This window comes from Hylobates moloch, unplaced genomic scaffold (assembly GCF_009828535.3).
Source record: "Hylobates moloch isolate HMO894 unplaced genomic scaffold, HMol_V3 SCAFFOLD_12, whole genome shotgun sequence".
Classification (NCBI taxonomy): domain Eukaryota; kingdom Metazoa; phylum Chordata; class Mammalia; order Primates; family Hylobatidae; genus Hylobates; species Hylobates moloch.
Window position 1 is genome coordinate 52,774,170 of NW_026652287.1, and position 16,189 is coordinate 52,790,358.

The 16,189-nt window shown below is 56.1% G+C and overlaps 1 protein-coding gene across 6 annotated transcripts; it reads right to left on the bottom strand.

Moving 5' to 3' along the window:
- Positions 1–564: 564 nt before the first annotated feature.
- Positions 565–14,754, bottom strand: GMIP (GEM interacting protein). 6 transcript variants are annotated; one of them, XM_032170251.2, is made up of 21 exons: positions 14,611–14,754; positions 13,639–13,723; positions 13,081–13,156; positions 12,915–12,972; positions 11,560–11,685; positions 11,410–11,474; positions 11,198–11,305; positions 9,547–9,627; positions 9,304–9,474; positions 9,065–9,202; positions 8,517–8,704; positions 8,068–8,180; positions 7,858–7,947; positions 6,822–6,899; positions 6,593–6,747; positions 6,204–6,392; positions 5,971–6,108; positions 5,686–5,882; positions 4,982–5,369; positions 1,605–1,671; positions 567–1,468 (listed from the first exon to the last, which is right to left on the bottom strand). In XM_032170251.2, exons 1-21 carry the CDS (start codon positions 14,627–14,629, stop codon positions 1,095–1,097), a joined length of 2,904 nt encoding a protein of 967 aa, XP_032026142.1. In that variant the 5' UTR covers positions 14,630–14,754; the 3' UTR covers positions 567–1,094. The 6 variants fall into 6 exon arrangements, with proteins under 6 accessions (XP_032026143.1, XP_032026145.1, XP_032026142.1 ...); XM_032170253.2 differs by having other exon boundaries at positions 13,639–13,711; positions 14,611–14,731; XM_032170252.2 differs by lacking the exon at positions 14,611–14,754 and having other exon boundaries at positions 565–1,468; positions 7,858–7,938; positions 13,641–14,327.
- Positions 14,755–16,189: the final 1,435 nt, after the last annotated feature.

A 16,189-nucleotide genomic window follows, 5' to 3' on the forward strand; every position in this document is an offset into this window, starting at 1 on the left:
TCCCTCGGCCTCCCTGCGGTGGCCCCGGGCTCCCACGGTCCGGAGCACACAGCCCCATTGTCCCGGTTATCTGTACTTTGTTATACTGTATTTGATTATGCAGGACCGGATCGGGGACGCAGAGCTCCGGGAGGGCCGGGCTGGCGTGACTCAGCCGGGTGCTGCGACCCAGCCCCAACTGCCTTTAGGTAGGTGCTGCAGGGTGTTTGATGATGCAAGAAGGAGGCCTTGAGGCCGGGCGCAGTGGCTCACGCCTATAATCCCTGCATTTTGGGAGGCCGATGCGGGCCGATCACGAGATCAGGAAATCGAGACCATCCTGGCCAACATGGTGAAACCCCGTCTCTACTAAAAATACAAAAAAATCAGCTGGGCATGGTGGCACGCGCCTGCAGTCCCAGCTACTCGGGAGGCTGAGGCAGGAGAATCGCTTGAACCCGGGAGGCGGAGGTTGCAGTGAGCCGAGATGGCGCCACCGCACTCCAACCTGGCGACAGAGCAAGACTCTGTCTCAAAAAAAAAAAAGAGGCCTTGATTCCCCTAATCTGTAACATGGGGGCAAGGAGTGCTACCCATGCTGGCCTCTCCCCTAGCAGAGATGCACCCAAGGGCATACAGGACACAGTTTATTAGAGGCCATCAGACCTCAGGCACCACCAGGATGTGGAGTCTGAGCTGCCCACCTCCTCCAGGAAGGTCACTTCGAGTCTGCGAAGGAGGCAGGCAGGTGTGGGGGAGTGACCACAACCAAAGTAGCAAAAGCACCCCTGTCCCAGGGGTCAGAGACTAGAGTGGACCCCAAGGATCTCATAACCTGTATTGACCCTGAGTATTGACCCTGAGTGACCTCTGAGCCCGAGCAGCCCTGATGCTTGGCAGTGACCTGTGTCTAGTGGGGGGACTCTGGGACATTATCCCCAAAAGCGTTTTAGGCCTCCCCTAGGCCATGTATTAAATAGTTTTTCCTTATAGGAACCCTGGACCTCTCCCAACACTGAACTCCTGGCGGGGTGTTTGGCCACTAGGTGGTGGGAGGTAGGAAGATATGGGTCCGTCTTCACAATCTGGGCCTCTTATTTAAGGTGCCAGGGTGGTCAGAGATGGTCCTCGGCTTCCTCAGCCTGGACGTCCGGGCAGCAGGTGGCCCTGGGCACAGCCTCACTGTCCAGTTTCGAGAGTAGCCGGGCTGTCTCCTGGGTGATCTCAAAATGCTTGGGCAGCGGGGTGCGGCGCAGGGGGCTGCCCTCAGGGGAGGCAGCTGCAGGGCTGGGTCCCCGCCTCCGCAAACTCCCTCTGGGCACTGATGTGATGGGGGTCTCCTCGCACAGCTTGGAAGCCACCAGGGCCAGACTGGACAGCTGGTGGGTTACAGGCCTCACACCGCCCCGGGGATACTTCACTGGCTGGCGGCTGAAGTGGCCACGAGACTGTGTCCCCAGGAGTGAGTCCTCTGGGCCTTGGCTGGACACTGTGTGTGGAGTGGGTGGTCAGTGCAGAGCACCTCCAAGTTCTCTGGATATCCCCCCCAGGAGTCACCTTTTAGCCAAGCCACCCTGGGGCCAGGGGACCCCCAGAACTCCTGAGCCTCTCCCTAACATACTCACCTTCCCCTCCCCCATCTTTGGTGTCTTCAGCCACGTCTTCTCTCTGGTCACTCTGTGGAGTTGGAATCTGCAGGGAGAAACCCAAGAATGAGACCCCAACACTAAAATCCCAGTTCTTTGAGATTCCTGGAGAGCCGAGGGCTTATTCCTGGAAATGCAAAAGGAATAGCCAGTGCAAAAGCCCTGAGGTAGGAGCGTGCCTGGTGTGTTAGGACGCAGCCCCAGCCTGTAATGAATGAGGGAAAGGTGGTAGGAAGTGAGACCAAAGAGGAGTGGTCCCAGGTGGCTCTGCCAGCCACCTCTGACTTCGCACCTACTCTGCACTGGGTGTGGACCACCACTGAGCTCCTCCTAGGCACAGGGCATGGACCACCACTGAATGTGCACCTGTCATCCTTTGCAGTTTTGGTGTTTGGGGATAGACGATGCCCTTATAAGTGTACTGCTTGGCCAGGCATGGTGGTGCATGCCTGTAATCCCAGCACTTTGGGAGGCCGAGGTGGGTGGATTATCTGAGGTCAGGAGTTCGGGACCAGCCTGGCCAACATGGTGAAACCCCGTCTCTGCTAGAAATACAAAATTTAGCCGGGCGTGGTGGTGCATGCCTGTAATCCCAGCTACTAGAGAGGCTGAGGCAGGAGAATCGCTTGGACCTGGGAGGTGGAGATTGCAGTGAGCTTAGATTATGCCCCTGCACTCCAGTCTGGGCGACAGAATGAGACTCCGTCTCAAAAATAATAATAAGTGTACTGCTTGCCCTTCCAGCATAGAGCAGTGTCATTCATTGAGTCTGGACCGTGGGCTCCATGAGGGTGGGAAAATCCTTGTTTAGCAAATGGCCAGCCCAAGGAGTGGCTCAGCCCTCTCCACATTAGGACCAGGCGGTGCCTCTGAACTACCATCCTGGACTGCTCTCTGCAACCTTACCAACCTTACTGTTCCATCCTTAGCTAAATGGTTGGCAGTGTCTACACATTAGACACTGTCCCGAGCACTTTATGAGCCATTCCAGCTCTCAGAGACCCACAGTTCACCAGCAGCCGCTTCCCAGCTCTGGGCTGCTGCAGGAGAGATCCTTGCTCTCAGGAATGGCAGATGCAGCAAGATACCAGCAGCACAGGCCTTGGGCATGGACTGTTCTAGCAATCCGGAGTGGTGGGTGCTGCTGTCTTCCTGGTTCACAGCTGAGCTCTGGATCCAGACTGGTGACCTTTGTTAAAGATTCTAGGCTGGGCAGCTGGGCGCGGTGGCTCAAGCCTGTAATCCCAGCACTTTGGAAGGCCGAGGCGGGTGGATCATGAGGTCAGGAGATCGAGACCATCCTGGCTAACATGGTGAAACCCTGTCTCTACTAAAAATACAAAAAAATTAGACCGGCGTGGTGGTGGGCGCCCTGTAGTCCCAGCTACGCGGGAGGCTGAGGCAGGAGAATGGCGTGAACCCAGGAGGCGGAGCTTGCAGTGAGCCAAGATCGCGCCACTGCACTCCAGCGTGGGCGACAGAGCGAGACTCCATCTCAAAAAAAGAAAAAAAAAAGATTCTAGGCCGGGTGCAGTGGCTCATGCCTGTAATCTCAGCACTTTGGGAGGCCGAGGAGGGTGGATCACCTGAGGTCGGGAGTTTGAGACCAGCCTGGCCAACATGGTGAAACCCCTACTCTACTAAATTACAAAAAAAAGTAGGCTGGTGTGGTGGTGCATGCCTGTAATCCCAGCTACTCAGGAGGCTGAGGCAGGAGGATCGCTTGAACCCAGGAGGTGGAGGTTACGGTGAACCGAGATCACACCATTGCACTCCAACCTGGGCAACAAGAATGAAACTCTGTCTACAAAACTAAAGGATTCCAACTGTGGCCGGGTGCGGTGGCTCACGCCTATAATCCCAGCACTTTGGGAGGCTGAGGTGGGTGGATTACTTGAGGTCAGGAGTTGGAGACCAGCCTGGCTAACATGGCGAAACCTTGTCTCTGAGGCATGAGAATCGCTTGAACCCGGGAGGCGGAGGTTGTGGTAAGCCGAGATTACACCACTGCACTCCAGTTGGGCGACACAGTGAGATTCTGTCTCCAAAAAAAAAAAAGATTCCAACTGCTTACAGTCCCCTTTTAGGGCCATTAACTACTCAGAGCCTTCATTGTTTCATCTGTAAATGATTTTCACTAACACTATCTACCTCTCAGGACTGTGGAGAGGACAACAGGAAGTCTCTATAGTGTCCCCTGCACAGCAGGTGCGCATTCAGTGGTGGTCTGTGCCCTATGCATAGGAGGTGCATTGTGGTGGTCCACATCCTGTGAATAGCAGATGCAAGTTCGGGATAGCTGGCAGAGCCACCTGGGCCCACTCCTCTTCAGTGTCACTTCGTACCACCTTCCCGTCATTCATTACAGGATGGGGCTGCGTCCTAACACACCAGGCATGCTCCTACCTCAGAGCCTTTGCACTGGCTATTCCCTTTGCCTGGAACACCCTTCACCTGATCTCCATGTGGCCAGCTCACTCCTTCATGTCTTTCCAGTCTTTGCTCAAGTCCATCTGCTCTCTAAGACTTGCCCCCGCCATGCTTAGTGCTACAAACTGCCTTCCACCTCCCACCGTGCTGCTCCCTGGTGTCGTGTGTCTTACTCCACTTTTTTTTTTTTTTTTTTTTTGAAACAAAGTCTTGCTCTATTGCCCAGGCTGGAGTGCAGTGGCATGATCTCAGCTCACTACCTCTGCTTCCTGGGCTCAAGCGATTCTCCTGCCTCAGCCTCCTAAGCAGCTGGGATTACAGGTACACACCACCACACGCGGCTAATTTTTGTATTTTTAGTAGAGACAGGTTTCTCCTTGTTGGTTGGGCTAGTCTCGAACTCCTGACCTCAGGTGATCCACCCGCCTCGGCCTCCCAAAGTGCTGGGATTACAGGCGTAAGCCGCTGTGCCCAGCCATTACTCTACCTTTTCATGATCCATTACCCTTATCATCGTCACCTCATCACATTCCAGATAACTGACTTTTTGTCATGTTTATGGTTGGTCTTTCCCCACTAAAACGCAGGCACTGAGAGGGCAGGGTCTTTGGATATTTAGCTCGTGGATGTATCTGCAATGCCTATGACAATGCTTGGCCCAAAATACGTGTTCAATAAATATTCTGTTGGAGGAAAGAATGATCACCCATGTTAGTACCTCTGCAGGGCTGTCCCCTTTTGTTACATCATCACTGCCCACTGCTTATTCCTCACTATTCCTTCCAGAATGAACACAAGTTAAATGAGGAAGGGAGGAAGAGAATGAAGGAAATTTTAAAAGGAAAGGAAGGAAGGTGAAAGAGAAGGTAAGAGAATTGAACAGAGATAAGGCCCTCTCCATGGCTGTGGGCCCAGTGGGTTCCTACCTCGGTAGGCATGGCCGTGGGATGCTGCTCCAGGGTACTGTGGTGCTGGGGGTCTGGGCTGGGGTCCGAGGCTAGGACTGGGGGCTGGGATTCCGGGTCAAGGTGCGGGGGTGGCAGTTGGGAGCTGGTTGTGAGGGGCCCAGGGGCTGGGCTGGGGTCTTGGGGCGGGGGCTCAGTGGCCTGGGGGAGCTCATCCATCCCAAAGATCTGCTCGTAGTGCACGATGAGGAACTCCACAAGCTGGGCCTGATGCCCGGAGTCCAGCAGGCAGGTGACAGGGATGGCGCCGGCTCCCCGCGGGCCGTCCAGCGGCCGCAGCAGTGTCGGCCCAAACACAATGCCCAGGTTGTTGGCAGACATCTTGTTTTCCATAAACCGTGCAGCCACCCTGGGGATGGTGTGAAGAGAAAGGTCAGAGTACAGGGTGCAAGGTCATTGGTCTGAGGGTAAGGGTGGGACCCTCAGGCCAGCCTAGTGGTGACTTGCCCATGTCACAGGTGTAAGTTGTCTGAGACCAGCAGCCACATATCCATAGCTGGAGGTCAGGGGTCAGTACCCAAAGTTATGAATCATGGATTAAGGTTCAGAGTTCAGAAAACACAGGTCAAAGGTCAGAGCTCAGTGTCAGGGGTCAGCCAGGGAAGTCAGTAGTCGCATGTCCAGGGAAGAGGGTCGCATTTCAAGGCTCAGGGACCCATGCACACCTGAACAGATGGGCCACCAGGTGCCGCAGGGTGTTGTAGTTAGAGTCAGGCAGCTGTACCAAGAGGGTCTTCAGCGAGCGGATAACCTCAGGGCTGGGGCTGGGGGTCCCAGGGTCGTCCCCAGGGTCTGCATGCAAGGTCTTAGCCAGAGAGATGAAGGCATCGTAGAGGTGGAAGGGGATCACGGGGTCGGTGAGCTGGGGGTGGAACGGAGGGCGCAACACGAGTGTGGGTGGGCTGTGGAGGGCCCCTGCCCACATCCCCCTCAGTGTCCTAAGCACCCACCTCCTGAAGAAATCGCTTGAGGACACTCGAGACGTCATGAGGCGAGTTCCCCGACAGCTCCACCAACGCTCGGCCATTCTCAAAAGCCTGGCACAGCCGCTCCACACGGACCCGGGACCCGCTGACCCGGTAAATGCCCTGCAGGGTGAGGGTGAGAAACAGATGCCCGGTTCGTGATAGTCCATTGATTCGGTCAGGTCACTTCTGGGGATGATGAAGGGTCAGGGCAGCACCTGCACATCCAGGGCACGGTGTTCTATCTCAGCCGTGCACTTCGTGACCACAAAGGGTACCTCCTCCGGGAAGTCCCTGGGTAGCTGCAGGAAGTCAACCCCAAAGAGGGGTGTCCGGGCTGGGAGCCGCCTGTGTCCACAGAGGATCAGGAGTGTCTCCAGGCAGCGCTTGTGGCAGGTCAGAAAGCACTGTGGGGAAGGTCACAGGGACAGGGAGGTCATTAGGTACCAGCAGGGGAAGAGAAGGTTACAAGGATCCTCAAAGAATGGGGGCTCATGGGAGACATCAGGTTAGGGTGGGTCCCGGGGGCAGAAAGGCTGTAGGAATCTCAGGTCAGGAGATGATCAAGGGTCAGCAAAGGTCATTTGGTCATTAGCCCAGGCCACACCTCCTCACACTCCGTCCCGCTGACCATGAAGGCTTCGCACTCGCGGCACTTGGCTGGGCCCCGCAGTCGCCGCAGCCGGTGGGTCTGAGCCGCGCTGGACAGCGTCCACTTCCTGAAGGGGCTGCCCAGCCCATTCTCCAGCCCGTCTCCCAGGTCTGCAGGGAGACAGGGTCAGGAGTGCCTGGTGCCCTGCCCTGTCCCATCCTGCCCTACCCTGCTTCAGCCTCACCAGGGTCTCGCTCCTCAAAGTCATCTGAGGACTCAGTGCCTGTGGACGAAGCCTTCACCAGCCGCCTCGTGCCAGCGCCTGGGGTCAGAGGAATCATGGGAGATTCCTGGGCTATGGGAGGCACTCCTGGTTTTTAGGGCTTCCAGAACCACCCACTAATTCCCAAGGGGTCAGAGGTCAGGAGGGGGATTGGACAGGTCAGTGGTTAAGGGTTGGAGAATTGGGTCAGCAACCTGCGGGGGTGGTTCATAAGCTGGATCAAGAGGTTGAGGAAATAGGCCGGGCACAGTGGCTCACACCTGTAATCCCAGCACTTTGGGAAGCTGAGGCAGGAGGATCACATGAGGCAAGGAGTTTGAGACCAGCCTGGCCAACATGGCAAAACCTCGTCTCTACTAAAAATACAAAAATTAACCAGGCATGGTGGCAGGCACCTGTAGTCCCAGCTACTCAGGAGGCTGAGGCATGAGAATCGCTTGAACCTGGGAGGCGAGATTGCAGTGAGCCGAGATCATACCACTGCACTCCAGCCTGGGCAACAGAGCAAGACTCTGTCTCAAAAAAAAAAAAAAAAAAAAAAAAAAGAAAAGGCCGGGCACGGTGGCACACACCTGTAATCCCTGCACTTTGGGAGACCAAGGTGGGTGGATCACCTGAGGTCAGGAGTTCGAGATCAGCCTGGCCAACAGGCTGTAAAAAATACAAAAATTAGCCGATGTGGTGGTGCACACCTGTAATCCCAGTTACTCCAGAGTCTGAGACAGGAGAATCACTTGAATCTAGGAGGTGGAGATTGCAGTGAGCCGAGATCATGCCACTGCACTCCAAGCTGGGCGACAGAATGAGACTGTCTCAAATAAACAAACAAATAAAGAAAGAATTTTGAAAAAGGTAAAAAAAGAGGTTGAGGAAATAGGTCAGGGGTGTGGGGTAGGTCAGAGGTCAAAGATAGTTAAAGATTGAGGGTCAGAGCTTGGCCAGGGGCTGGAGGATGGTCACAGGTGGAGTGTGGGTCAGGACCAGGTCCTATCCCTACCTGGGCTGGAAGTGGGAGAGTCCAGGGACCGAGACTCGCTGCTGCCACCCACGCTGTCCACATCACTGCCTGGAGTGGGGCCTGGAGTCCCTAGGTGTCACAGGTCAATAAGGATGGTCCCCTGCTCCCGAACCCCACTCCTGCAGCCCACCTATGTGTGGGTGGAACGAACTCCAGGCACCACTCCCACCCGGCCCTCATTGCACTCACCTTGCCAGCGCCAGCCTGTGCCTGGATCCTCCCAAGGGCCTGGCTCAGCTGAATTCTCATCCAGCCTTGGAGGTAGAGGCCCAGAAAGCTTCTTTCTGATGTCCAGAGGGGAGCTGAGAAGACAGAAGTTTGAAGGTTTGAATCCCAGGAAACTGGCCTGGGGTGATGGCACCCAGGCATCATGTCTAGGTACCAACTCCAAGCACTTGGGTCTGCAAGCCCTGACACCCATGGGCATTGTGGCCCCTGAAATACAGTAGCCCCATATTCCTGCCCCTGCCCCTAGGACTGGGACAACCCATTCACCCTCCTAAGACCCCCGAGAGCCTGGAGTACTAAATTCCACTAAGGCTTTGCGTTCTCTAACCTCGAGTAACCAGCCTGCGGTGCCAACAGCCTGGCATCGCGATTCAGGGGCTCATTCCCGACTTCCTGCTCCAGTGACCCACCTGTTCGCAGAGGGAACGAACTCCTGGAAGGAGAAGGCGGGCGGCGGGGCCTCGGGCCGCAGGGCCCGTACGAACTCCTGGTAGCGCTGGCCCGGCTCAAAGGGCGCACAGCACTCGGCCAAGGCGGCGAAGGCGCGGGGACCACGCTCCGCCTGCGCCCCACGCAGCCCGAAGAGACTCAGGGTCACCTGCCGGGTAGAGACAGCAGGTTGGGGAGGGGCGGGGCCTGGGAGCCTGGGGGCAGGGCCAGAGCTGGGGCGGGGCTTGAGAGAGATGCGAACGTGGTCAGGGTTTGGGACGCACCTGGGCGGCCTTGGAACTAGGGCAGTCGGCCAGGGGACCCAGGCGTGGTCAGAGCAGGGGCTTGTCATCCAGGGGACAGGACCCCATGGGGTGGAGCCGAGACAGTGGGTCTGGGGGCGGGAACTGGCTGTCGAGGGAAATGGCCTAGTCGTGGTGTCTCCAGGGTGGCTTAGGGGCGAGGAGTGGGGCAATCAGTCGGGTCCCCAACGGGGTGAGGGGAGGATGGCCTTGGGGATGGGCCTCACCCGCCTCAGCACTTCATCCCCCTGAAACACCAGCTTGCGCACGTGCGACACGATTCGCTGCTTTGCGATCTCCAGGTCCTGCTGCCGCGCGTTGGCCTCGCGGACACAGGCCTGGTACAGCGCCTCGGCCTCCTGAGCCTGGGGAAACGGGAGGCCAGGGGCGGGGTGGGGCGCGTGTGGGCGAGAGTGGAGGGCAGGGGGCGCCAAAGCGCTACAGGGGCTCGGGGCTGGGTGCCCACCTTGGCGTGGGCCTCCTCTCGCGAGCGCCGCCGCCGCTCCTGCTGCTTGCTAGGTCCCAGCGAGGCCTGGGGGGCCGGGTCCTCAGGGGACCCCTGGGAGCGCGCCCGCAGGTCCTCGCTGCGTTGCACATACTGCAGCTGGGCGCGCCGCAGTGCCTGCACCGCCTCATTCTGGGGGATGATGAGGAGGTCAGCCTCCCGCCGTCTCTCTCAGCCTACCCCTCCACCCATTCCAAGCCTCACCATCCGCTTCTGCTCCTTCATCCACTGCTCCTTGAACTCCTTCCGCCACTTCTCAATCTCAGTCCGTTTGGCGGCGAGGGGCTGGCAAGGGTTGGGGATGGGGATGGAGACGCTGCCTTAGGGCCACCCCAGAAGCAGCCACCCAGTCCTTCCATTCCTGCGCCATGTGCTTTGCCACCTCTGGACTCTTTTTTTTTTTGAGACGGAGTTTTGCTCTTGTTGCCCAGGCTGGAGTGCAAGTGGGCAATCGTGGCTCACTGAAGCACTGAACTTGAACTCTTGAGTTCAAGCAATCCTCCAGCCTCAGCCTCTCAGTAGCTAGGACTACAGGCATGTGCACTAGGCCTAGTTAATTTAAGAAACAATTTCTTTTTTTTTTTTGGTTGGCCAGGTGTAATGGCTCATGCCTTTAATCCCAGCACTTGGGAGGCCAAAGTGGGCAGATCACCTGAGGTCAGGAGTTTGAGACCAGCCTGACCAACATGGCCAAAACCCGTCTCTACAAAAATACAAAAATTATAAAGATGTGATGGCACACTCCTGTAGTCTCAGCTACTCGGGAGGCTGACGCAGGAGAATCACTTGAACTCAGGAGGTGGAGTTTGCAGTGAGCTGAGATCATGCCACTGCACTCCAGCCTGGACGATAAAGTGAGACTCTGTCTCAAAATATAAATAAATAAATAAATTTTTTTGGGCAGATAAAGACAGGGATCTCACTATGTTGCCCAGGTTAGTCCTGAACTCCTGGCCTCAAGCAATCCTCCAGCCTCAGCCTCCTAGTAGCTAGCACTACAGACATGCGCACGAGGCCCAGCTAATTAAAAAACTTTTTTTTTTTTTGTAGAGACAGGGGGGTCTCACTATGTTGCCCAGGTTGGTCTCAAACTCCTGGGCTCAAGCAATCCTCCCTCCTTGGCCTCCAGAGTGCTGGGATTACAGGCATGAGCCACTGTGCCTGGCTGGACCCTTTTCTGAGTCAGTATTCTCCTCCTGGGGTCTTCTCCAGACCTGCTCTTTCCTACCCCTGAGTCCAGAAGTCTCATGTGGTCACCCCATCCTTTCTGCTTGGAAGCAGAGACACCAAGCACTCAGCACCTCGTGCCCCTCCCCACAAACAAAAACGAAGTTTTTGGCTGGGCGTGGTAGCTCACGCCTGTAATCCCACCACTTTGGGAAGCTGAGGTAGGTGGATTACCTGAGGTCAGGAGTTGGAGACCAGCCTGGCCAACATGGTGAAACCCCATCTGTACTAAAAATACAAAAATTAGCCAGGCGTGGTGGCAGGCGCCTGTAATCCCAGCTACTCAGGAGGCTGAGGCAGGTGAATTGCTTGAACCCAGGAAGCAGAGGTTGCAATGAGCCGAGATCGCACCAATGCACCCCAGCCTGGGCAAAAGAGCAAGAGACTTTGTCTCAAGAAAAAAAGTAAAGTGAAGTTTTGCAATTGCACAGGAAGCCCAGCTTGAATCTTTGCTGGGTAACCTTGGGCAAGTTCCCGAGCATCCCCGGGCCTCAGCTTCCTCATCAGTGAAATGGCGATGTTGGTAGTGGTGCCTTCCTCCCAGCTTTCTGGGAACCGAGGGGATCAGGCCTGAAGGACAGCAGGACAGCAGGGTGCCCTCTGTAACATTCCGCCCTGCCCCTCTCACCTGGTAGTAGTCTCTTTTCTGCTGGGCCACTGTCTCCATGGCCAGGGCTCCCAGGCTGAGATCGTGCTCCAGAAACAGGGTGTAGATGTACTGCAGAGGCATGTGACTCTGGGGGAGACACAGTGGTGTAGGAGGATACTGAAGATCTGTGGGGGACAAATGTGGGGTTCTGGGGGGGGCTTGGGCTCTCCGGGGGGTCTGGTCATGACTACCTGCTGTTGAATGGACACCTTGCCAGCTTCAGCGATCTTCATGGTGCTCTTAGCAAACTCCAGCTCTAGGGGAAGAGAGAGAAGGGCTCTTGGTCTAGCTGGGGTCTGGGGACTGCCTGGTGACTGGGGCTGGGTGGAAGAGGTCCTCACCATAGCTGGCTCTCTTTTCAGTCCAGGCAAGCAGTTCCTTGGCATAGCGGCTCCAGGTCTTGGCATATTCCAGGGCTGCGTCCACACCCCCCTTTGTCCGAATGAGCCGCAAGTCCAGTTCCTTCTCTGGGGAAGATGGATGGACCTCTGACCTTTGCACCCTAGTCGGCTATGGATGTCTTCCCTAAGCCCCCAGACCAGAACAGTGGCACCTGTCCTACAGCCTTACAGCTCCCCAAACACTGCTTTGGGATCACTTGTTCTGGTTGCAATTTTACAGATTCACTGTTTTTTGTTTTTGATTTTTTATTTTATTATTTATTTATTTATTTATTTTTGAGACTGTGTTTCACTCTTGTTGCCCAGGCTAGAGTGCAATGGTGCGATTTTGGCTCACCAAAACCTCCACCTCCCGGGTTCAAGCGATTCTCCTGCCTCAGCCTCCCAAGTAGCTGGATTACAGGCATGCGCCACCACGCCCGGCTAATTTTTTGTATTTTTAGTAGAGACGAGGTTTCTCCGTGTTGGTCAGGGTGGTCTCGAACTCCCAATCTCAGGTGATCTGCCCGCCTCAGCCTCCCAAAGTGCTGGGATTACAGGCGTGAGCCACCGCGCCCGGCCTGTGGTTTTTTTTTTCTTTTTTTGAGGCGGAGTCTCAATCTGTCGCTCAGGCTGGAGTGCAGTGGCCCTATCTTGGCTCACTGCAAGCTCCGCCTCCCGGGTTCACGCCATTCTCCTGCCTCAGCCTCCCGAGTAGCTGGGACTACAGGCATCCGCCACTGCGCTCGGCTAAATTTTTTTGTATATTTAGTAGAGACGGGGTTTCACCGTGTTAGCCAGGATGGTCTCGATCTTCTGACCTCGTGATCCACCCACCTCAGCCTCCAAAGTGCTGGGATTACAGGCATGAGCCACCGTGCCTGGCCCTGTGTTTGATTTTTTTGGACATGGTCTTGCTCTGTCATCCAGGCTGGAGTGCAGTGGCGCAATTGTATCTCACTGCAGCCTCAAAGTCCTGGGCTTAATCAGTCCTCCAGCCTCAGCTTCCAAAGTAGCGGGGACTACAGGCACACACCACCACACCCAGCTAATTAAAAAAATATTTTTTCTTTTGGTAGGGATGGTGTCTTACTGTTGCCCAGCACGGTCACGAATTCCTGGCTTCAAATGATCCTCCTACCTCAGCCTCCACCCAGCCTGGGGTCTCCCTGAGGGCTGGGACTGAGATCTGTTGTGTGTACTGCCATATTCCCAAAACCTAAACGATGCTTTGCATGGAACAGGGGATCAGTGGTGATTTGTTGAAGAAAAGACTCCTGTCTGTCCCCACTGTCCTGGCCTCCAGATCCCCCTACCTGTGAGGGGTACAGGACCCTCTGGGGAGGGGTCGCTCCAACAGCTGGCTTCGTTGGTCTGTGGGGGAGGGAGACAGTATTCAGAAGCAAACAGGGCAGGGACCTGGCCTTTCTAAGACCCCCTCTGCCTGAGGCCTTCCTCCCTATTCCCTTACTCCCCACTCACAACAGTGGCTGTAGGGGTCTTGTCAGGTTCTGGGTCTTCTGAGAGTAGAGGGTCTCCAGCCAGCATCTCAAGGGTCCTGGGGGATAAAGGTGTGTCAGGATGCCACCTTACACCCAGTCTGTCCTGCCAAGGGGTGCTGGGGACCTTAGGGTTGTTTGTGGCAAACATCACCCCTGTGGCATCCCTTGTGTCTGGGAGGTCCGAAGAATGGTGTTTTGGGGGAATCAGGTGAGTTTTTTTTAGATAGGACTTGAAAAAGGGTCTGAAGGGCCCCAGGTAACTTTGGGGTTCATAGAGTGGGATTATAGGGATCGCAAATGTTTTAAGGGGTTACAAGGATATGTAGGGGTTCTAGGACCACTTTGGGGATTTCCAGTTTATTTAGGGGGACACTTTTAGGATACCCAGGCATTTTGGAGGTCCCATCCTAGACTTCTCTGGTTATTAGGTATGTAGGCCCAGATGTTACAGGTTCCAAATGGGACTTCAGGGCACCTAAATGGTTAAGGGCTTGGGGCATCTTGGCAGGATTTGGGGGTGATCCAGGCTCAGACTCACACGTTCTCCAGTGAGATTTCGAGGTTGTCCAGGCTCCGGAAGATGTCACTGTACCTCTTCCTGCCCTCAGGAGCTGGGGGAAGTCCTGGGGGAGGTGAGTGTAACACATGGGCTAACCACTGCCTCCCTCCACCCACGGCACCTCAACCAGTCTCATTTGGAGGGGGTGGAAGAGAAAGGGAAAGAGAGAGAGAAAGAAAGGGCTGGAGGGGCTTGGTTGGGGCCAACTCGAGGCAGGCAGATGGACTCACACACCACCAGAGACCAGAGACAGCTGCTCGGGGAACAGAGACACCCACACGCTGGGTCTGCCTGCACCCAGAAGCAAACCAACAAAACAGATGCCCCAGATGCAACCACGCTGTCCCGAGAAGAGAGCCGGCCTGACAATGGAACCACAGGCTAGACAGATGGAAATACACAAGGGACAGCCAGGCAGAGCCTGGGACAGAAACACACATGGAGAGACTGAAGCCATGAGGGACATAAAGACCGAATGACACTCCACATACACAACACAGACACAAAGACGGCTGGAAACACCAAGTCGGACCCTGCCACATTTCTGCTGCTGCCCCACTGCCCCCTCTCCTAGGGGGCCCAGACCAGCACTGCCGGCTCCCCAGGGCTACAGAGGAGCCCTCTGGGGATCCTACCGCGTTGCCCTCTCCCTCAGCAGTCGTGGCACCCTGCCCCCATCACAAAAATCAGAAGCAGAAGCAGCCACTTCCCCTTCCTGGGCCCCCTCCCCCAGGCGTCTGGGGTGAGGGATCAAAAGGGGGAGGGGGAGTGAAGGGCTGGCGTCCCGAACTCATCCAGGCATAGGGCTTCCCACAATGGAGGATCCCTGGGTCCTTCCGATTCAGGAACTCCTCTCCTGGCTCTCAGGACGGAGTGGGGCAAGTGTGTCCCCTCAATGTAGGAAGCAGGGGATGGTCGGAGGAGGCCCCTCCCGGATCCCCGACCCCCTACCCGGGTCTGCTGCGTCCATGTCTGGGCCCAGGGATCGCTCTGCGGGGACCAGGATGGGGATGGGGTCGCGCGCCGGCGGGGCCAAGCCCCGATTTCCTGCCGCCGCAGCCGCCGCCGCCTGGGTTCCGCGTCGCCCTGCCCAGCGGAGACCACGCCCCCGCATGAGGCCACGCCCCCGTAGCCCGGAAGCCTTGATAGTGCCCTTCTCTACCTGAGCCGCCTGAAACTGGGTCGGCCCAGGGCCCCCTGAGCGACCACTCGAGGCTACAGTGCCCCTGACCTGGGCATCCTAAGACTTCATCTAGGCCATAGTTTCCCTCCCAGATCTTTGTGCTACCCCAAATCCCACGGAACCCCAGCCCCCTCCTCCCTGAATGGTTGCAGAGTCCACCCGTCCCGGGGAGCCTCTCCCAGGAGCTCCCACAACCCGCGACCCCGGTGATTCCCCTTGCCCGGGTTGTCTCTCGGAGCCCTGAAACCACCTGGGCCTCGCTGGAGCCATGGCGCCCCCTGGTGGAGGCCTGATATTCTGTCCGATTCCAACCAAAATTCTAATACTCGGGCTGGGGGACGCCCCTTCCGTGACCCTCAAAGCTGGATCAGGCTCAAGACCCCATTTACAGCACACCAGGGAGCAGCCCTTTTAGGTAGGGAGTGGAGGTTTGTCCAGAAGCACCAGTTCTGGGGTTGCCACAAGCCACTTGTCAGTTATAAAAATGCTCCCACACCCAGCACAGTGGAATTTTGGGGCTGGAAATAGACTTTAGTTTGTGAACTTTGTGTCCAACGGTTTTGGCTGTTAAGGAGGCAAGGATTCTCCGACTGGCTCCGTGCTGCCTACTCTGCAGTTCTTGAGTTGTGATGAGTGAGTCCATTGAAAGGAATAACACTATCGACCTAAGAGCCAAGCCAGGTTTCCAGGTCACATCCTGGCTGATGCTCAGCCAGAGCTCCGACTGTGACATGAGATGGTAGAGCAGTGCCAGGCCCCAAAGAGCGTGACAGATTCAGTACTTGTTTTGTTTTTTTTTTTTTTTGAGTCGGAGTCTCGCTCTGTTGCCCAGGCTGGAGTGCAGTGGCGTCATCTCGGCTCACTGCAAGCTCCACCTCCTGGGTTCACGCCACTCTCCTGCCTCAGCCTCCCGAGTAACTGGGACTACAGGCGCCCGCCACCACACCCAGCTAATTTTTTGTATTGTTAGTAGAGATGGGGTTTCACCGTGTTAGCCAGGATGGTCTCGATCTCCTGACCTTGTGTTCGGCCCGCCTCGGCCTCCCAAAGTGCTGGGATTACAGGCTTGAGCCACCAGACAGAGTCAGTACTTGTAATGATACAGATCATATTCCTCAAGTCTCAGACACCACCCGAGAGGAAGGCGTGCTGTTACGTATTATGGGAAAGAAAAAAATACCACACATCCTAAGGCTTCTCTCAGCAACTGAGTTGTTAAAATGTGAAACAGACCTCAAAAATATGGGGGTGCTTGTTAAACTAGAAAATATGCACTGAATTTTCTGGGCAGGGACAAGTCCATGTTCAAGTGCTGAAAGTGCTGGAAGGTTTCACCAACATCACACA

Coding starts and splice junctions, on each gene's coding strand:
- GMIP (XM_032170251.2), bottom strand. Junction 8,705..9,064: donor GGGATGAAGTGCTGAGGCGG/GTGAGGCCCATC, acceptor TCTACCCGGCAG/GTGACCCTGAGTCTCTTCGG. Junction 1,469..1,604: donor CAAAGATGGGGGAGGGGAAG/GTGAGTATGTTA, acceptor CTCCACACACAG/TGTCCAGCCAAGGCCCAGAG.